This window comes from Oryx dammah, unplaced genomic scaffold (genome assembly GCF_014754425.2).
Source record: "Oryx dammah isolate SB20612 unplaced genomic scaffold, SCBI_Odam_1.1 HiC_scaffold_11077, whole genome shotgun sequence".
NCBI lineage: Eukaryota > Metazoa > Chordata > Mammalia > Artiodactyla > Bovidae > Oryx > Oryx dammah.
The window spans coordinates 7,509,096-7,531,413 of record NW_024080471.1 but is presented as its reverse complement, the minus strand read 5'-3'; the positions used below and the strand labels follow the sequence as shown (position 1 = coordinate 7,531,413).

At 41.2% G+C, this 22,318-nt stretch overlaps 1 protein-coding gene and 1 non-coding gene across 2 annotated transcripts; both read right to left on the bottom strand.

Annotated features, from left to right (window-relative positions):
- Positions 1-5,000: 5,000 nt before the first annotated feature.
- On the bottom strand, positions 5,001-20,337 carry LOC120860501 (mitochondrial import receptor subunit TOM20 homolog). Its single transcript, XM_040236335.1, has 5 exons — positions 18,673-20,337; positions 12,673-12,719; positions 11,000-11,081; positions 7,596-7,738; positions 5,001-6,203 (listed from the first exon to the last, which is right to left on the bottom strand). The coding sequence occupies exons 1-5, from the start codon at positions 18,791-18,793 to the stop codon at positions 6,159-6,161; spliced, it is 438 nt and encodes a 145-aa protein (XP_040092269.1). The 5' UTR covers positions 18,794-20,337; the 3' UTR covers positions 5,001-6,158.
- On the bottom strand, positions 18,097-18,231 carry LOC120860518. The gene has a single exon (XR_005720347.1). It is a non-coding gene; the product is annotated as a small nucleolar RNA SNORA14 (small nucleolar RNA).
- Positions 20,338-22,318: the final 1,981 nt, after the last annotated feature.

Genomic DNA, 22,318 nt, shown 5'->3' with positions numbered 1-22,318 from the left:
CCTCCTCTTTGTCAAAATGAAACAGGCACACTGAGAAGCAGAGATGGAAGGAGCTGTCCAGGTGTGGTAATTCAGGTTCTAATCCTAAGTTTCCCTGCTGCTGCTGCTAAGTCGCTTCAGTCGTGTCCGACTCTGCGACCCCAGAGACAGCAGCCCACCAGGCTCCCCCGTCCCTGGGATTCTCCAGGAAAGAACACTGGAGTGGGTTGCTATTTCCTTCTCCAATGCGTGAAAGTGAAAAGTGAAAGAGAAGCCACTCAGTTGTGTCCAACTCTTCGTGACTCCATGGACTGCAGCCCACCAGGCTACTCCATCCATGGGATTTTCCAGGCAAGAGTACTAGAGTGGGGTGCCATAGGGTCCTAATTCATACAGGGAACTGCAAAGGAAGCCTTTGCAAACCACTGCAGTGCTCCACAGGAATGGGATGTGGATCAAACTGTTCTGCAAGAAATTTCCTGATGGTTCGGTGAGGACTCCATGCTTTCACTGCCGAGGGCCCAGGTGTGACCCCCGTAGGGGAACAAAGATCCCACAAGCCTCGCTCCATGTCTCCCCCACACCCCCGAGAAAGACAGAAAGATGGTCTATAAAACAGTCAGTCTCTGCTGACAGCTACAAAGTTATCCTCTTCAAACAGTAAGTAGGGAGAGCAACTCTGTGTGATGTCAACACCGCACGGAGGTCAGAGTAGCGCTTTCAGCCTCTGTGGGGACCAGGGCTGTGTCAACTCGGGGTAAACTGAGACGTGCTCTGATTTTAAAACTTCAAAGGTGCCCGCTCAACCAAGGGAAAAACGGACAGGCCAGTGCAATATGTCTACTTTCTGATGGGATGGAAGGCAGGGTGCGTGGGATGTGCGGACTTGTGTGGAGCTCCAGCGGGACCTCGCTGCTGTCCCTGAGCGTGCAGACCGTCAGGCACCGCGCCATTTCTCACATCACGCCCCAGGCCAGCCACGGCCTCTCTGCCCTTTCCCCCACTTCTCCCCCGACCTCTAGCTTGTCAGTGTCACATCAAAGTACTTGACTCCCTTATCAGGTATTAGCAGAAATTAAACCAGGATTTACTACCTCAAAAATTATATGGTGCAATTCATTACATAAACATAACTTAGTTAATATAATTATTTAAACACTGTATGTATAATGTTCCAGACAACCTGAATCTACAAAGGGGGGAAAATCCATCTGATTCACTCAAAGATATAAATGTGGAGTAAAAACTTAAAAATGCACAGCTAAAATGTTTAGAGGATGTAACTTCTGCTTAGTTGAATTTATTTCCCTCCAAAAATTCCTAAAATACATCTAGTGGCCTGGCCTATCTTGAACGTAGTCTGCTAACTGATGGCCTGTATGGGGGGCTCCCATCACGTTCCACTACAGGGGGCAGGTTTAAGCACATATATGATTTTTAGAGTGCTATAGGACATCGTCTGTGACCTTGACACAGCTCAAGCTCCTCTCTGTGTCCATTTCCTATTCATTTTCCACCTCACCACTGAGCATCACTTTCTGTATCATACTCACGACTCCGACACCAGCAGTATCACCAAAACCAGGGAACCTGCTAGAAATGCTGATGGACACGTGTTCCTGCCCAGCAATTTGCTGTTAACAAGGCTTCTATGTGATTCTGATACATCTCAAGTTGGGAAAACATTATTACTGCCGAACCCTCACCAGCTGACAGGAAAGCAGGGAGGGCTTCTAGCCTGGATCTGTGAAAGCTCTGAAGTTGAACGCAGATGTCACCTGGGGAGAAGCTGCACAGCTGTCAACTGTCTCAAAGCAGTGGTGACCAAGAGACTTCATTCTGCTCTGAATCACCAAACTCAGCAGAATTCACTTCTGCAAATATACGCCAAGCCAAGATATTCTCCAAGCCTTAATACCACTTAAAAGCACTTAAACAGTTGAGGCACAAGCAATAATAAAAACTCCATTTTTTGTTACAAAAATAATAGACCAATAGTAGACCAATTTTCTCAAAAATCTCTTGCAGTAACATTAACACACACTCTGGTCTACAGGCTAATTCAACAAGGTGAGAAAGGCAGATAAATGATAAATTCCTGAACTTAACTGAGGAGTAAAAGGATTCAAATGTTTACTGACTGCCTATCACACACATGGAACCAGGTTTCACACACTATGTGAGACGTGAACCTAAGTTCTATCTATCTGATGACAGAACAGCACTGATCCTACCAGGGAAGCCCCCGTTTTAAATGCTCTTCAAGTAAACTGTGGAGACAATGGTGGAGAACCCGAGCGTACCTTCTCGCATGAGTACACCAAAATCACAACTGCTGATCTGTCAATTTAAAAGGCTGGAGTCTACAAAAAGATACTCTCCAGTCAAAGACATGATGAGCCCCATACCAGGCTCCCCAGACCCGGGGCCCAGCATTAGGAGGAACCCCCGCAGCATTTGGCTTTGAAGGCCAGTAGGGCTTGGTCGCAGGAACCCCCAAGACTGAGGGAAAAGGAGATTTCACTCCAGGAGGGTGCACACAGGGTCCAGCACAGGACAAAGAAGACTGGGTCAGACCTATCTGCTGCTCCTCAAGGGTCCCCTGGGCAGGTGGGGAGCAGCTGTGGCTCTCCGGGGTCATGTAAGCTGGTGGCAGACGCAGCTGGGACCTATGTTAACTCCAGTTGGCAGCAGGCATTTTTTCCATCTTTGGCTGTGAGACCTGGCCCCACCTGACAGCCTGCAGGCTCCTATGCTGGGACTCACAGGCCAAACCACCCAGAGGGCAGAATAGAGCCCCGTACCTTTAGACGCGTCCCTGCCCACTAGAGGGCCAAGACCAAGCTCCACCCACGAGTGGGCGTGGACCAGCGCCTCCCACCAGGAAGCCTGAAACAGACCTCTAGACCAGCCTTGCCCACCAAGGGGCAAACACCAGAAGCAAGGAAAATGGCAATCACAGATCACAGAACCTACCCAGGTCCTTGGCCCCTGGTGACAAGAGGGAAACGTACTGCTGGGACACAGAACATCTACAGAGGGCCGCTTCTTCAAGAAACGTTTAACTACGCTACTACACAGATATAAATACAAATAGAAACTTAAAAATGAGATGGCCACACAGTAGGTTCCAGATGAAGGAACAAGATAAAATCCCCAAAGAACTTCATGAAGTGGAGGTGGTCAGTGGCCAACCTACCAGAAAGCATTCAGAGTAATGTTTGTAATCCACGAACTTGGGAAACGGATGCACAGTGAGATTTCAAGTTTTCAGCAAAGAGAAAATATACAGAGCAACCAAATAAGAGTTGAAGACTCTAAGCACAAACTGTGGAACCAAACAGCAGATCTTTGTTCAAGGAAGCATGCCAATGTGCACTAACATTTTCATTTCCAAAGATGTAAGTGCAACTTTAACAAATGACAACATCCAAGCTATTCCACTTGACTTAAGTCTTGGGTTGAGCCCCATTTGGCCAGCATCCCCACCATTGCCTGGTTCCATCACTATGTGAGTGTTCAGCAATTATGTGTCTAGAAGCAAAAAAAGTTTTGGTACCAGCAGTAATTTTTAACACAATATACCTCTAGTGATATTGCTATAGTTTTCGAAAGTGGTATCTAATTTTTCATGGCAAACAGAAGGGGTAAAAGTGGTAAATGACTCAATTTCTTGGGCTTCATAATCACCATGGACAGTGACTGCAGCCATGAAATTAAAAGACACTTGGTCTGTGGAAGGAAAACTATGGCAAACCTAGACAGTGTACTAAAAAGCAGAGATATCACTTTGCCAACAAAGGCCTATTTTTCCCAGTAGTCATGTACAGATGTGAGAATTGGACCATAAAGAAGGCTGAGCACCAAAGAACTGATACTTTTGAATTGTGGTACTGGAGAAGACTCTTCAGAGTCCACTGGACGGCAGGGAGTTCAAACCAATCAATCCTAGAGGAAATCAGCCCTGAATATGCATTTGTAGGACCAATGCTGAATGAAGCTGAAGTTCTACTACTCTGGCCATCTGATGCGAAGAGCCGACTACTGGAAAAGACCCTGATGCTGGGAAAGACCGAAGGCAAAAGAAGGGGGAGGCAGAGGATGAGATGGTTAGATAGCATCACTGACTCAATGGACGTGAGTTTGCACAAACTCCGGGAGATAGTGAAAGACAGGGAAGTCTGGCATGCTGTAGTCCATGGAGTCGCAAAGAGTTGGACACAACTTAGTGACTGAACAATTTTTAAAGCACCGAAACTGTCATTCAAGTAATATGTACTGGGCAAAATCAACTCTACTATAAGCACTTCAGTGCCTCTTCAGTAAGCATTAAAGCAAAGCGATTATTTTCCATAAAGCCAAGTGACACCCAGCTTGGACTGCATTAGAGTTCACAAGGGCACACAGTAAGCATCCCCTCCTAAAATAAATCCTAGGCTGACCCCTCCTCCTCTCTTGGCCAGCTGCCTGCCCCTTGCTCTTTCCTCGCCTGCAATCCCCAACTGTCCCAGTCCGTCCCCATTTGGCAAACGCAGGAACGAAGACTGCTTCCTAGTTGCATGGCCAATCACGGACTGGGCACCAGTGCACTACTTTGGATTTGGGATCCTACTAGGAAAATGAACCGATCAACATGATTGTAGTGTTCGTCTCATCCCACCTCACCCCCTAAAGAGCCTGTAGGGTTGTCACTGGAAAAAAGCACACTGTTTAAGGGCTCAGGATCACAAACCTGAAAGGTTCCTGAGGAAAAGTCACCAGGAAGTGTGAGTGGCCTAGTCTGATGTTCTTATTGTACAGATGAGAATACTGGAGTCCAGAGATGTAACATGGCCTTGCCCAAGGCTAGGTGATTATCCAGAGGCGGAAACTAAAACCATCCTCCAAACTCTTCCCACTACATCACAACCACCACGAAACCCTATTAAGAAAATATGTACATAGAAAAGGTCTCTCCACAGACTTTCAGACAGAATAAAGGCAATCTGTACAATGAGAAATGCCACTCAACAGACACCACTAAGTACCAAGGATCTTTATTCTTAGGTCTGGTATTTAATCTGTGGCTGCAGATAGTATGTCACTATTTAGAGAATAAAAGGTCCCATTATCTTCATTCAAGTCTTCAGCCACAAAGTTACACCTTATTCTCATACAAGATAAGGGTTGGTAGGGTATTAAAGAGGTACACTGAGGATAAAAGCAAAAGGGAGCAAACACTTTTACAAGCATATCGTCCCAGTTACCGTGAAGGTTACGTTTCAGGTTAATTTACCAAAGTAGTGACAGAACCATGATTTCAGTGAAAATCAACACGTTATACCTTTAAAAAAACCAATTCAGAAATACTAAGTCAGGCAAGCATGCAAAATTTAGAGTATAAAAAAATGCAAGGGCTGGCTGCCCAAACAGGTATTTTCCTCAGAAAGAGGGATTTGAAAATGCTGCACAGAACCAAAGGAATTAGAAGCTGAATTAGCAGACCCATTTCCTCAGTCTATATATGAGGCAAGTGGGCAGACATTAACTGGTAAAGCTTACTCAGCCAGATTAAGAATGTATAGCATCTAATTCCTGGTGCTATCCGCAACTACATGTATCTAAAATACAAGGAGATAAATATCCAGAATACATCAAACCTATTGATTTAAAGAAAACATTTCAAGGGAGGGGGTGAAGTTGTTATTATAGCATAGCAGCACATTACACATATTTAAGAGATTAAATGGAAAGAAATAATCTCTTATTTTAATGCTCAGTTTTGATCAACACAAGTTTCTAGCCAACTTTCTGATGTAGAGCAAAACAAGTATATTCTTCAGTTTTCTTCTACCTTTTTTTGGGCCTTTCAAAACCGAGCACTGAGTATTTTTAATGTAATGGGATGTTATATGTACATTCTAATTACACATTTAGGAATAAACAAAATGCATATTTCAGTAATTCATAGTGTATTTATAAAATGAAAAGCTCTCTATCAAAATACACTTTTCACTGGGAAAAATAAATAAAACAGACAAATGGATCTACACAAAGTAAAAATTAACTTTGGTAGACTTCACTGTGGAGGACAGTCCATAACAAGCTTATCTGCCCTTACTCCCCCAGAGCTGATCACCTTCTGAGTTAAGATTTTAAAAATATGTTTTAATTGAGATCATTATGTTGACATTTGTTTCTCATTCCACATCATCTTCAGCCAAGCTCTGAGCACTTACAATTCTCTGAAAGAGAAAATATTTATAAATACTTATAAATTTTAAAAAGTATAAGCATTTAATCAGGATTCTAAGTTCAATATAAAATGCTTTTCTGATCTCTGATTCCAATCTCCGTGAAATTTATTCATATTGAAATGTCAATAGTTAACATCTCATACACCATTTTTATTTAAGAAAATAATCTGTCAGCCCCACCTCAAAATTCAAGTCAATAAAATAAAGGAAGCGTAACATTATATTGTGTTATGTTAGTCAATTTTTTAACTAAAATCAAAATGAATTTAAGATCTCTATTCACTCCCATATGAACTAAAAATAATGATTAGTGTTTTAGTGACCATTCTATCCTCCAAACATTTCCTTATTGGCCTGTAAATGGTCTGTCATTATACAAAGAAGGAATACAGTATTCTGAAATATTAGTATTTTGAAAATATTTCCACGTAACATGGCACAAGTGAACAAAGTAAAAAAGGCCATTCTTACTGAGGAATTCAAGCTTCATCCTGAAATCATCCATATTTCAAAAGACATCATCCTCAGGTCAATTTTCCAAAAGCACTATGCTATGCTGTCTTTCAAAAGGTGAGTAATGTTAGAGGATTTTGACAAGAGACTGGGAACCACATTCATTAGGATCAAAAAATAAAATAAGAAGGATCAAAATCCAGCTTCTTGCTCTTTCAATTCTTTCCTTTAGATCTTTGGAAACTTTTCTTGTCTTTTTCCAATCCAGATGAGTAAAAGCTCAGTTTAAAGAACTAACCAGTCATTTTTATTAATTTTCAATTATATCAACCATGAAAATTCATTTAATAGACATAATATTCTAAAAAGTAGATTCATTTGGGGCTCCTTGAGTATTTAAAATGAATGGGATGCATTTTAATCAACTTGTAAGTTATGCTTAACCTACTGTATCAATGAGGATGTATCGAACAGCTCCAAACTCAAAGCCCAACTCAGCATTAGCAGAGACACTGAGGCCTTCAGATAAGTAAGGTCTGAGGAAGCCACAGGCCTTCAAAGGTCTGATTTCTAGGCTGTGCCGTCTTGGCTCCTTTGTCCTCTGCCACTTAACCAAGAGGTCTCGCAAAAGAGGTGGCAGAAAGCTAGGTTTAGAAGATCTCTCAGCTGGGAGTGATCTCAATTTGGGGATATGAACACCAAGGCCTGAGATTTAGCGCTAGAGAGACTTCCTTCCGGTCACGCTCCTGGGCGTGATCGCTAGGTTCTCTGCCCCTTCGTCTGGGTGTGCTTCTATCGGTCAAGCACTGGTGTCTCTAGCACTATTCCCACTATACGGAGGAGTCTCATGTCACCATGCTCATGAGGCTCGTTTTTAAATGCCGAACTCTCAGACTCTACTCACTTACGTACAGTTCAGATCTTTACCTGACTAATTGTCGGGAGCTTAGTCAGAAGCATCTGGAACACTGGTGGTGGGAGAGTCTGCTGCAACACTTGCAGTAACTGCTGCGGCTGTCCACACACAGCAATCGCGTTTGTCAGATGGTCCACACCCTTCTCATATTCACCTGCAGGATTTACAGAAAGATACCAATATTTTCAAAGCCTTTGCCTTTGTCCAAATTTCAACCCTCCAGTCTTCACTATTTCTCCAAATGATAATGACCAAAAACATCACGCAGGTAAAAATCTAGAAAATATAGTACACTCGTATAACTAAGAAGCCACCAACAGGAGTAAGTCAGATTATATGTATGAAGGGACTCCAGTAACACTTTCAAAGGGGGGGAAATTAAGGTACAGAAATGTCTAAGTTTATTACTAGTTATATACTGAGTATTTCTCAAAGATTACTTAAGAAGTTGCTAACAATGAAACATTTTTTTTACGAGAAGAGAGAACTGGAAGATTGGAGGACTGAGGTGGACAAGCCCACTTTCACTTTAAACCCCTCACACTATGTGAATATCACCACACGCAAGTAGACACCTACAGGCCTTTAATCTCTTCTGAACCTAGTCATCACCAGCAGTTATCCTCTCTGCAGATCCAACAGCAAGCAATGCCTAAGAATCCTGTAGATCCAGGATACACATACACAATGACACAACCTCAAGAGTGGTCAACCTGTCATCTTGAGCTTCCTTCACATGGAATGTTGCTACAACTTTCATAAAACTTTTGCTGACTGAATGGCCAGATCTCAAGTGGTACCTTGAGAAACAGCTTAGAAAGCAGCATATAATCCACTTAGGACATAGCAGAGCAAGATCAAACCAAGTGTTACAAGATGGAAGTCACCATCCATTCCTCTGCTGGGCAGAATGCTCTCCCTTTCCTCAGTGCCTAGGCCTTCTCTCTCAGGAAATTCAAGGTGCAGCCTGAAGGAGACCTGAAAATGTTTCCCTGGTTTATCTCATGTTCTCCTACACTTGTTATACAGTTTCACTGATTCTCTTTTTCACTTAGTGTTGATTTTTCTAGGCTTGCTAAGCAATTTAATGTAGGGACTGGACCATTTGTAACTCTTCAGGGGAAAATGAAGAAATTCTGTCAAAAAATTATTTCTTAGGATTCTGGGTTGGTAAATATATCAAAGACTAGAAGGGTGGCACCTCCAGAGAAGGCATGAAAGTTCTCCACCCCCTAACCCTGTGCATCTCCTACAGCTGGTTACTCCTGAATAGTATTATTTATAATAAACCAATAAACACGAAAGTTTTCCAACCCTGAGTACAAATGGGACCAAATAAGGGACTGGTAAATGAGGAACTGCCTGCTACATAACATTTTTATTTAAACTACTCAAATTGAAGAAAGCTTCAATTCTACAAAGCAGCATTAAAAAGGGAACTATAAGGTGCAGGCCTCCCACACAGGCCTGGACCCCCAGCAGGGCCACAAGGCTCCACTGGCTTGGAAATTGCAACGCCACGATGGCCACTGAGTCCTCAGGCCACAGAGTTTACAGGCAACGGAGGGGCTCACAGTATTGTCTGCGAATATTAATTCTAATTATTATATGGAAATAAATAGAGCTGTTACCAGAGTGGTATGTGTAGAACACAGGGGGTCTTTGGCTGACACACCTCCTAAAACTTCTAAACACACTGGAAACTGTTTGCAAACAATCACAGCAATTTAGTGTAGAAATGAAACCATTTCCTCTCCACACTGCAGCCTTGATCCTACTCACTTATCCCGAGATACCGCTCAGTTATCACAGACGAAGACACCTGCAGGTGGGAGGCCGTGTCAAGCAATGAGACTCACTGCCTAAACTGCTCATGCTTCCTCATGGCTTACCTTTCCCTAATTCCAACCTCAGGCTGGTCTGGTGGATTCCACCAGAATAAAGGCGGCTTAGCAGCTGAGTTACGTAACTCTTGGGGTGTGCTAGGCTGAAATGTGGAATATAAGGGAATAAAAAATAAAAAACGCTTCCCTATCCTTTCCTGACCCCTTCACTCCCCTCATGAGTTAACTGTTCTTGTCAATATATATCTAACAGCTCAAGTCAAAGAGAAACGGCCACAGTAAGTGATCTCTAAGATAATCAAGTAACTGGGAGAGCACTACAGTATCTGAGATAAATTTTTTTACATTATGTTTATTTTGGAGGCTAGAAGGGAAATTTGATTGTCATAAACTGACATCTTTATGAGTATGAACAAATACTGACATCTTTATGAACAAATACTGACATCATCTTTGCATAGGTTGAAATATTACAATCTCTTTCCTTAGAAATAGATACTATACATGCTTTACTTTTCTTTCAATATTAAAGTAATGAAATTATAGTCTCTCAAATGATCTTTATGAGGCCTTAAGTGCTTTACTTTGCCCAATGATTAAAAATCCACAAATGACCTGCATCATGTAGTTCAATAATGTCAAATCTATTATAATACAACAGTGAGAATAAGAAAAACAACACTTGATACCATTTCTACTAACGACAGCAACTATTTCAAAGCTACTTTTGTGATAAAAGCTATTTTGACAATAAAAATATAAATACATTTAAGAAACTCAATTATTGAATGAATTATGGTTCTCAAATTTGAAAAATGATCATTTTAATTTCATAATAGTAATTTTTTAGAAAGAATTCTTAATTCTATTGATGGAATACACAAAGCACAAAGCCTAAATTCTAGATGAGATTTAGATCACTGTTTCTGAAAACCATATGCCATTAACTGTGTAACCTTGAACAGGTAAACTAACCTTCTCTGGGATGTATTCTATTAGTCATTCCTTCCTATAGGTACTGGGAAAGATCTGAAGATCAGGTGAAGGAGTTGAGGAAATTATATTCCCAGATATTTCTCTCAGTTACTGTTTACATATTACAATTGGCTATATTCTTTTAAACTACTTTAAAAGCAACCTCATTTGTAAAATTACTTATTTTCCTTACATTATTAAATTAAATGCCTCATATTATTAAATGCCTAATTTTTGAAATATTTAGAATATCCCTTAAAAATTGTTTTGTATTGGAGTATAGCTGACTAACAATGTTGTGATTGTTCCAAGTGAACAGCAAAGGGACTCAGCCACACAAACACACGTATTCACTCCCCCCAAAACTCCCCTCCAATCCAGGCTGCCACATAACATGAGCGGAGTTCCATGTGTTATACAGTAGGTTGTCAGTTATCCATTTTTAACATAGCAGTGTGAACATGTCCAACCCAAACTCCCTAATTATCCCCCATCCCAGAAATTTTAAGAATACCTTTTTAAAACAAAGCCACACTGCACAAAAAAGCCCCTTATTACCTATCTAGTTTCCTAGTCTTTCAATGACTATTAATTACCTTGAGCTAGTAATTCTTCACCAAGCTGTATTTCTTCTAGAAAGAATTTCTGAACGGCTTCAGCATCTTTAAGGTCAGGTAACTGTTTAAAAATAGAATATTTAGTAACCGGCTGGTTTACTCCAGGGATATACACAATACAAAAAATTATAAAAAAAAATCAGCTCATTATGAAAGCTGATAAAAAGAAATTTACTCAACAACACTCAAGGATAGGAGTTTAATATCTACTTTAAAATAAATGCAAGAAAAAAAATCCTTTTTGATAAAACTAGTGTTTGAACAGTTCTTAGAAAGCTGTGAATCAAACCTCAAGTAAAAAGAGAGTACAGATATATCTTTACCACAAAATATGAACTTTAAAACTGACATTTTTTGATGGCCATTCTCATAGATTTTTATATAACTATATTGAGGAATATATAACTGTATAATCATGATCTATTTGTTGGGCATTTGAGCTGCTTCTGATTTTTTTTTTTTTTTTTTGCTATTTCAAACAAGCAGCCTTATTTAATTAACTTTGCCTTTCTGTGTTTTTGTTTTAGGCTTGTTATATATTACCAAATCAAATGATCATGCATTATCTTTGTAAAAAATGTAAACCAAGTCTTTAAAAAGTCCCTTTTTATTTAAAAACCTAGACTACTAATAGAAGTTCTTGAGTATTATCATATACACTCCTACTACAGGTGGGTACAGTTATCAGACAGCAGGCAATGCTATGTACACAGTGTACTGTAAATACAACTATTACATGGACCAGGAAACCAAAAAATTCAGTCTCTTTACGACAGTGGTCTGGAACCAAACCAGAAATATCTTTGAATTATACCTGTAACACATCCATTTTCTATATCCTTAGAAAGACAAGACTTCTGAAAACATAATGAATATATTACATATTTCAGAAAGGTAGCTTGGACATAACAGGGAAACAAAGGGACTGCCTCCCAGTTTCATCTTGCTATTATCATATCCAGTCAGTTAGGTGTGTTAATTACTCAAATGTAACATTAATGGATCTAATTTTTTCACTGCTTCAACTTGCTTTAAAAAGAACTACTACTGATCCAGTAGGTCGAAGTACTGGATATCCAGATGGTGGAACTAATTTCAATTAAAAAAAAAAAAAAAAAAAAGCTATATGCCCAGTGATTAACATTTACCTATACATAATGCTCTTTATAAAACAGATAAATAAATCTAGTCATTAAAAATAATCTTGAACATAGGATCTATGAAAAGTAAAAAAATGAATAAGACTTAAGTCTACATTTACATATTACAAGGTAAAAATCTGACAGGCAGTGGGATTGTGGATCAGTGGGTGTGAATAATCTTATGTAACTTTCAAAATGAGTAACATGGTTCTTCTAAAGGAATTAGTAATAAATGTTTTGTTATTTTGGAGCAGCTAAGTGAAAAAGTTTGAACTTTTTGGTAAGTGTCTTCAGAGCCTATCATCTTACCACCCTCAAACACTGTTCGCACAGTAAGCTGTCGGCTAGAAGGCTGACAAAGGGGAAATAAGAAGGACTGAAAAATCTGCAGGGGAACAGAGTTAGTAACTGTTCTTAGAAATTCTACTTTAAAACATAAAATCAGTGTCTGATACCAATTAGCTTTCTCAAAATATACATTTGAAGTGGACTATAAAAAAAGATTATTACCTTGGAAAGCCCAGCTCTCTCCTTGGCAAGCTTTTGTTTTTTTCTTCCTGCAAGAAAGGGAATATTTTCATTTTATTATTAAAATGGGAATCAAAAGTCTGATTGCTGTGGTACTCATTCTATTTGCAAAACATGACCAACTCAGGCTTTTTTTCTTGTGATTTGTCAGAGACATAAAAATAGTTCAGGTCAGTGACCGGCAATGGGACATTCCTGGACAGAAGCTTTGTCCTTCCCTCTGGGGTACCAGGATCAGCAGTTTGCAACATGGAGATAATTAAGAGACTCAGCTGTTGGAAGCATCCTGAGTAGAGAAAGTCTCTCTCCCCCACCTCCACAGGACAGACACATGACCAAGAATCAAGCCTCTGTTGTTGTGATGGAATTTTATTACTGAAATATAACTGACTCTGTCTTTACTAAATTTTGAAAACTATCTGGCATTATTAAATAAGAAAACAATTTAAAAAACAGCATTTGAAAAAGCTTTCTTGAGAAAAGAAGCACAGTATTTATGCATTTGGCAAAAATAAGAGTGAAGAAAGGCAGCACTCAAATAATTACTGCCAGTTAAGGGAAAAAACGCTCGCCCTGCAGTCTGTAGGTTGCTTTTGTTTCTGACATGAAATAGTGATAGTACAAACTCAGGAGTAAGTGGCATTGTTTAAATCAACTAGTCAACCTTTAAAATCAAATCAGTAGTAGGACACTAACAATATTTTAAGCTGCTGTTTAATTGCATGGACCTCCCTGGTAGTTCAGCTGGTAAAGAATCCGCCTGCAATGCAGAAGATCCTGGTTCAAATCCTGGGTTGGGAAGATCCCCTGGAGAAAGGAACAGGCTCCCCACTCCAGTGTTCCTGGGCGTCCCTGGTGGCTCACCTGGTGAAGAATCTGCCTGCAATGCGGGAAACCTGGCTTTGATCTCTGGGTTGGGAAGATCCCCCCGAGAAGGGAATGGCTACCCACTCCAGTATTCTGGCCTGGAGAATTCCATGGGGTAGCAAAGAGTCAGACACAACTGAGTGACTTTCACTTTAATTGTATACTCCATGAGAAAGGGTGCTGGCACAAGGAAGCTTGGGTTTCCTTTATACCCCAGATCTTCCACTGACTAGCAGTGTGATCTTGGGCAAGTTACAGTTAACTTACTATGCCTCTCTTTCTCCTTATGTAAACCTGGTTTAAGAACAATATCTGCTTCACAGAGCTGATATGAGGATTAAATTAGTTACTGTATTTTTCAGTGCCTGGTTGGCACTATTGAGATATAAGCATTCAGGAGCTCAATAGCAACCAACTCCTCAGCTAAGGAGTTGTACTATGCTAGGTAGTTAAGTTAGTTTCATTAACCAGTTAAAATTACCAAAGGCACCATGTGGCTAAGAAAGGTAAAGCTCTAATACTTATGACTGGGTCAGCAAATAAATATCAACTCTCAAAAAAGATCAGACATGCTTTATTACTGAGAAACAAAATTCTATAAATCAAATTTTCAATGCATGAATAGAGAGGCTGTGACCTAAGTGCACACAAATGGTTAATTTACTCTGGTCAGGGAACCTTTTCTAACTTGCATTTACAAACTAGGTTTACCACCAGTATCTTTAGCCAATTCTAGCGCCCAGATTACATAAAGTGCTACAACTCTAAGGCCTTAGCATTTTCAAAAATATACATATAGGTTAAAGCTGATCTTACTATTAATTTGAAGACTGCCTATTTTTCCTAACTACCTTTCTTAGGGTTTCATCATTAGGCAACTGTGGAGAAACAGAATATATAACCTCAATTAAGGTTCCGCTCTCTTTTGGCAGAATGACACCAGACTATATTAACTAGTTATTAAAAGATCATGATACCAATGTGCTGGGAAGAGTACTAGGATTGGACATGGAGCACTTGATGTTAAGGATAAGCACTTGTTTTAGATTCAAGAGACACTATCCTACACTATCCTATCCTGCTTATTTATCCTCACAGCAACAGGAAGACAGGTACTAATATCATCACCATGTTATCACAGAGATAATTTACCAAGATCACAACTAATGGGTGGTGGAGTGGCAATCCAAACACTCAGGAAGCAGAATTTCACTCAGACATTACTCTACACTGCAGATAAGTGAAGATATGCCCATCAATATAAAAGGCATCTCAGAAATAAACACAGCAAGTTTGTGGAATAAACAGAGATAAAATTTGTTACGTCAAAATTTGCAGAAAATGACAAAAGTGATAATAGTAGAAAGAAGCCTGATTTCCAAACATACATACATATGTGGTTTTTTAACGGAGTGGAGAAGAATGTGTGATTGTTGCTGAATGTTTGGTAGTTACCAAATTTTAAGCTTGCTTAGCTGCTTTAAATTTACAGCAGTAAGATTAAAATTCTCACTTTACTTTTGTAAGACAACTAACTTGTTACATCAACTTATTTATCAAACAGTATCTCTGACAAATGGGCAGATAACAAACTGAAAAATCAAGGAGCTACTACATATTCAATCAGCAGACTGACACAGTATTTGCTAGAAATCAGTCCAAAGTGTCTCTGCGTAAACCGAACAAGTTAGACTAAAAAAAATACACATAAAATACAAAAAGTCCCGAATCTAAAGCAATCATTTTAATTACTTTATTTTAAAATGAATCATTTAAAAAAAAAAGAATCATTTCATACAGTGCTGTAAAATGAAAAACATCTGTAGTTGGTACTTTGTAGGTTAATTATCATTTATTAATGATTATTTAGATAAAAATTATGCTGTAGGAGTTTCTGGTAATCTCACATTAATGGAAGGTAAGAAAAAAATTGAATAAATTAGTCTTGATTTAACTTCAAACCTATTTTAAACAGCCTAATTCTCTTTTCCTAAAAACAAAACCAAAAAACCTTCAGAAACACTGATTTGAAAAACTCTGCCCTTTTATTACAGATGAGTCAATTCAGTGGCTCAGTCCAACTCTTTGAGACCCCATAAATGGCAGCACACCAGGCTTCCCTGTCTATCACCAACTCCCAGAGCTTGCTCAAACTCGTTGTCCATCCAGTTGGTGATGCCATCCAACCATCTTATCCTCTGTTCTCCCCTTCTCCTTTCTTCAGTATTTCCCAGCATCAGGGTCTTTTCCCACGAGTCAGTTTTTCGCACCAGGTGGCCAAAGTATTGGAGCTGGACCTTCAGCATCAGTCCTTCCAATGAAGGTAGGATGTATAAGCCCCACCACAGAGCCACTGAGCAGACAACCCACAAACTGGAGAACAATCATACCAAAGAAGCTCTTGTACTGTTGTGAAAGTTCTAGGGTCCACAACAGATTTCCCAATGTGGAGATCCTGCAAAGGAACTGAGAACCCCCAGGGAATTTAACTCTGGAGGCCAGTGGGATTTGATTATAGAACTTCCACACCACTGGGGAAACAGACTCTTGGAAGGCACAAACAAAGGTCCTTGTGCTCACCAGGACGCAGGAGAAACGAGCAGTGGCCCCCCAGGAGACTGAGCCAGACTTGCCCGTGTTGTCCAGGAGTCTCCCATGGAGGCGTGGCCAGGGTACTGAATACAAGGGTTCTGGCATAAGTCCTTTTGAAGGAGGTCTTCATTATCCCTACCACAGGCCAAACTACCTGGAGGGAACACAGCCCCACCCATCAACAGAAAACTGGGTTAAAGATTTACTGAACAAGACCCAGATTCCCCCCAGTTAGTCTCTCTCATCAGGAAGCTTCCACAAGCCTTTTATCCTTATCTAGAGGGCAGACAGAATGGAAACCACAATTACAGAAAACTAACCAAACTGATCTTGCAACAAACTGGATCACAGCCTTGTCCAACTCAATGAAACTATGAGCCATAGGGCCATGGTAAAGAGTTTTGACAAAATGTGGTCCACTGGAGAAGGATATGGCAAACCACTTCAGTATTCTTGCCTTGAGAACCCCATGAACAGTATTACAGATATAAATATTCTATTAGAAATTAAGCTAAGAAAATGAAAAATTAACTAAACTGAAATCAATTACACCCCACAAATACAAAACACCCTCAAGTTCTTAAAATCAGTCAACCATACAAAAGGACTTCAAAATTACTCTGAGCATGTTTTACTTGCTTAAGAAAATACAAAATAACAATTATATTGATAAACAATCTTTCAGTTTGGTTGCTCAGTCCTGTCTGACTCTTTGGGACCCATGAATCACAGCACACCAGGCTTCCCTGTCCATCACCAACTCCAGGAGTTCACTCAAACTCATGTCCATCAAGTCGGTGATGCCATCCTGCCATCTCATCCTCTGTCGTCCCCTTCTCCTCCTGCCCCCAATCCCTCCCAGCATCAGGATCTTTTCCAGTGAGTCAACTCTTCGCATGAGGTGGCCAAAGCGTTGAAGTTTCAGCTTTAGCATCAGTCCTTCCAATGAACACCCAGGACTTTAGCATTCATTAATTATCATGTGCAGGTACCGCACTAAATTCTACATTATAATGTTTTACAAAAAAAGAAGGAAACTAAAGCTTGAAATTTGTTGCCCAAGGTTATTCAGCTACTAATTCAAGCCTGACACTTAAGTCATTAGGCTACTACTGAAACTAGGAAGAAATTTATGGAAGAAAAAAAAAAAAAGTGAAAATAACAGATTTCTCAATTTGTTCAAAATCACAGCTTTTATTATTTCTTCAACCAAAAATTAGTTTTCTCAAGGTTTTCAACAATAGGACTGCAGTGATTCCAAAGGAAGGGTTAATCCATTCTTTACAGAGATCTACTTCCACACCACCACTGCCCAACTATTTCTTGGAAGCTACAGGAAAATGATAAAAATTCCAATCATTACATTTACAGCAGGAATTTATAGGATGTTCTCCATGTCAAGAATGGTGGTGAGCACATCAAACATTTTAATCTTCACAAAACCAACAAGAGGCCATACCTGATTTGCAAGCTAAGAAAGTAATTAAGACTCAGAAAACCCAAGATCATACTGCTCATCTGTGACTAACCTGGGTCAGGAAACTCAGTGTCTGAATCCAAAGCAGCATTATTTCCATTAGTTTACCTGACTATAAATAAAAAAAATCATCTCTATATCCCTTTCTTCCTGAGACACTAGAGCCAGAATCAGGTATCATATTGCAGATGGTCTGAGTGGCAGTTTCCAGTAAGGTAGTCCCAGCCACGTGTGACCCAAGGACACGTGAAACGCTAATCACTTTTTCGTATTTTTCTGGGCTTTAGTAATTTACCTATACATTCTAGTTTCAAGAACTATTCTGACTGAGCAACCTAGGTAAGATTACAAAATTATTTCTTAATGCAACAAATTTGCTCTTCTGTTGCTGCGAACGAGCATACCTCCGAAATTCAAACAACACGAAAGGTTTTGGCGACACGATTTCCTTCTTGTAAATCTCTCTTCAAAGATGTCGCAGGTATGAAATAAGACTGAGCCACAGAAAACGTGCAGCCTTTTGGACGCCCCTGCGATTTCTATAGCATTCACTCATATCTTGGAAGCCTTTACAGTGGAGCTACCAAGAGGGTTTAAGAATGCATGCAACCTTATCGTTTGAGAATGATACTAAGATGGATTTGCAGGTTCAGTCTAAGCACAAATTCGTAAAATACAAAAAAAAAAACCACAAAAAACCCGACTTTCGAGTTCGGAAGAGGTGAAAAAAGATAAACAGCAAAAAAGAGCCACAACCCCCTAAATTATAATACAAACGAATCTGCACTTACACAGTACATGTTTAGGGAAAACAAAATGGGAAAAATCGTTCCTCCAAAATGGAGGGACGCTTTCGTTGGCACACGAGCCGGGAGCAACCCTGGAAGCGGCGCCATCACCTTTCTGTGGCGTGTGCGCTCCAGGGCCCAGACCCTGCAGCACCACGCGGCCGCCCAGCGCGCGGCGGGTCGGCCGGCGGGAAGGAGGGGACGAGGGCGCCGCGGGGGGAGGGGGAGGGAGGCCCAGGGAACCGGAGACCCACTCACGTTCTCGCAGCCTGTTCTTGAAGTTGGGGTCACTCCGTCTCTTGCGGTCGAAGTAAATGCAGTAACCGATGAAAAGGGCCCCGCACACGCCGGCGGCGATGGCGCTGTTCCGGCCCACCATCTTCTCTCCACCGAGGAGCCGGGTCGGCTGCGGCGGGGCCCTCAAAGAAGCCGTTGACCGCGAAGACCCGGACCCGAGTGCGCGGCTGCGTCCCGACGCCCGCCGCCCGCCGCGAGGGACGCGGAAAGGCGGAACATGCGTCACTTCCGGCCCCCGTCGCCGAGGCCCCTGGGGATGTCCGCAGCAGTGCCTGAGGGGAGGCACCCGCGCCGCTTCTGCGCCTGCGCAGGTGCTTAAGCTCGCTACGGAGTCGAGATACTGCGCGAGGTCGCGCACGTCCTTAAGAGCCTTTGAGCTTGACGTAATGAGGGTGGCCCGTGGCCGTCGTGCGCACACTCCAAAGTGTGTGTAGCTGACTTCCTTGCTTGTGTCAAAGATGGAAGGTCACTGGTCACAAATGCTGCATCATTTTATGTTACACAGGCACCCTGTAACTCTTGTTTGAATTCAGTTTCATTTGGTTTCAAGCTCAGTCACAATCCGTTTTGCCGCAAGGACCATAATCTAGTGATTCGATTTCGAAAGATTGTTACGGTATAGTCTCAGGAGTGGAAGAAAATTAAATGGAGCGATTCCTGGAAAAGGATAACGGGTACGAGACACAATGGAAAAAAATAGTAAACATTGAGTTGTCAAGTTGTCATACCCACTGAAGACATTATGTGTGTAGTTTAAATTTGAAAAGACATAGACGGGATCCTCTGAAACCTTTGGAGTGATAGGAATGTTTATTATAGACTGTAGTGTCCTGACAGTTTATGCGAAAGAGATGGTTCATGATGGGGCTACCCAGCAAGACTTGAAAGACCAGGGTTGTGATTAGGCAGTTGGGACTTTGATCTGGGTGGTATCAGCCCTATTTCTGGGGGAAAGGAGGGGAAGGAGGCTGGAGAATAACTTTATGGAGTTCAACTTCATGACCTACATAAGTGAAGTGAAGTTGCTCAGTCGTGTCCAACTCTTTGCGACCCCATGGACTGTAGCCTACCAGGTTCCACCGTTCATGGGATTTTCCAGGCAAGAATACTGGAGTGGGTTGCCATTTCCTTCTCCAGGAGATCTTCCTGACCCAGGGATCGAACCCGGGTCTCCCACATTGTAGGCAGACGCTTTACCGTCTGAGCCACCAGGGAAGGTAGGTTATGATCCCCATAGGGAAGCCCAATGAAGGCTCTGGACACGGAAGCATGTGCCCTTCTGAGGTTGGCAGTACTCTTTACTTAGGAATCAACGTGCCATGCGCACGGAGGGTGAGGTGTTCTGTCTTCTGGGAGGTGTTCAGGGAGGGAACAACAGAAGCTTTGAATTTGGGACTCTCTCATACCTTTCCCTTGTGTGTGCCTCTTCTCTTTCCCTTTGGCTGGTTTTGGTTAATTCTTTTTTTGGCTGCACAGCAAGGTTTGTGAAATCTTAGTTCCCTGACCAAAGGTTGAACCCAGGACTTAAGCAGTGGAAGTGCCGAGTCCTAACCACTGGACTACCAGGGCATTCCCTGGCTGCATTTTATTTATATCCCTTTGCTGTAATAAAACTGTGATCATAAGTAGAACATGTTCTTGAGTTCTGTGATTCCTTATGGTGAACCTGAGAGAGGGAGTAGGAGCCTCCAAATTACTAGCTGGTCGGTCAGAAGAGTGGCCTGGAGACACATCTCCCCCTGTATTTGTGACTGGTGTATTCTCATACAGCCATCTTGTCATACAGCAATACTGTCCCCATAACACAAAGTCTGGCTCAACTCTAGGATAGGTGGTGTCAAGTTGTTGCAGGGTACTTATGGAAACATTTAGCTGACATTCCTAACCTAGTCCAAGAGCTTGGGAAAGCCCTTTTGAGTGATCATGAACCTGTGCAAGTGTGCCTGCTAAGTCACTTCGGTCGTATCTGACTGTGACCATATGAACCCTCCAGGCTCCTCTGTCTATGGGATTCTCCAGGCAAACAGAGTACTGGACTGAGCTGCCCTGCACTCTTCCAGAGCATCTTCCCAACCCAGGGATCGAACCTGAGTCTCTTATGCCTCCTGCATTGGCAGGCAGTTTCTTTACCACTTGTGCCACCTGGGAACCTGAGATCCTATAAGACTGGAAATTTGATCAAAGGTACATGTACATTGCCTGGACTGGGGTGAGATGCGAAGGTGCATATATATCACAGCAAAGCAAATGACTGATATCAGGGGGTTGCACACAACAGAAAAAAAGCTTTTCCTTATGTCATGCACACATACAGATTCTTCCTAGCCTTAACAGCACAACTCTATCAGTTGACAGAGGTATGTCCTGAGCCACAGGTGGAACAGAAGACTTGTAAGGCCGCACAGATGACCTGAGGCCTAGAACTTGACCCAGGGCAATCTGAGACTATGTGTCCATTACCTTATGACACTAAGGAAAGAACAGGCTGTTCTTTCTGTTGTGCATCATAGGATGCCATGCAAGTAGGAGGTCATTGCTATGAGAAGATAAACCAAGCAACCTGTTGATACAAAGAACAGTTGGTGCAACTCCTGTGCCTCTGAATTTCTCAACCACTCTACAGTTATTAATTTTTTTTTTTCCCACTTGTAAACCATCTAGAATCCTCAAACAGAAGCAGACTGTAAATCCCTGGGGCATGTTGCTTGAAAGTGGTATCGTTATTGGGCTGTGGACTGACCTTAGTGAATCATCACCAGTGTTGTAAACAGAATGAAAAGTATCCGAGGGCAACATGGGTAGTAAGGACTGGTATTGTCACGTGAGACTTGTATGTCAGATAAATAGACGTATGACTGTCCTGATCACAGTGAGAAATTAAAGACTATCGCAGATCATAGTCAAAAAAAGTGGGAAACCACTGATCTAGTCCAAGCCCCTTATTTTCCCAGTCAAGATATTTAGATAAAGAGGTTGAGGTTTGTCCAACGTCATGCATATACAGCCAGAGAACTGGGTCAAGGATCAGATGTCCCTACACCCTAGTCTAGGGCTCCTTACATGAAAACCTAAAAACCCACACTCTATGTTAAGGACACTAAAATTATATAAATTTATATATATTAAAAAGCATATACAATAAAATATATACTTTAAAGAAAATACACACAGTGCAGTTAAAGAGGTAAGTGTATGTAGTCTACAGATAAGGCATCTTTATATAAATTTAACTGAAAATATATACAGAAATGTTCAAGAGCTATCAAGGGATAAATATTAACTGAACCATACTTATGAAAAACAAATGAACTTCCCTAATGGTCCAGTGGCTAAGACTCTGCACTCCCAATGCAGGGGAACCAGGTTCAACCCCTGGTCAGGAAACTAGATCCCACAAGCCACAACTAAGACCTGGCACAATCAAATAAATAAATATTGAAAAACAAGGTTCAAAGTGCCATAGAAGATCCTAAGCATAAAATATCCAGTCTTTGGATACATGAAAATGGAGCTCTTTTTGCTTTCTACAGAGCTACATTTTTTAAAAAAATTTTTTTAACTTTTAAAAGGTGAGAATTTAGTTTATACTTTTTATATTAAGATATGT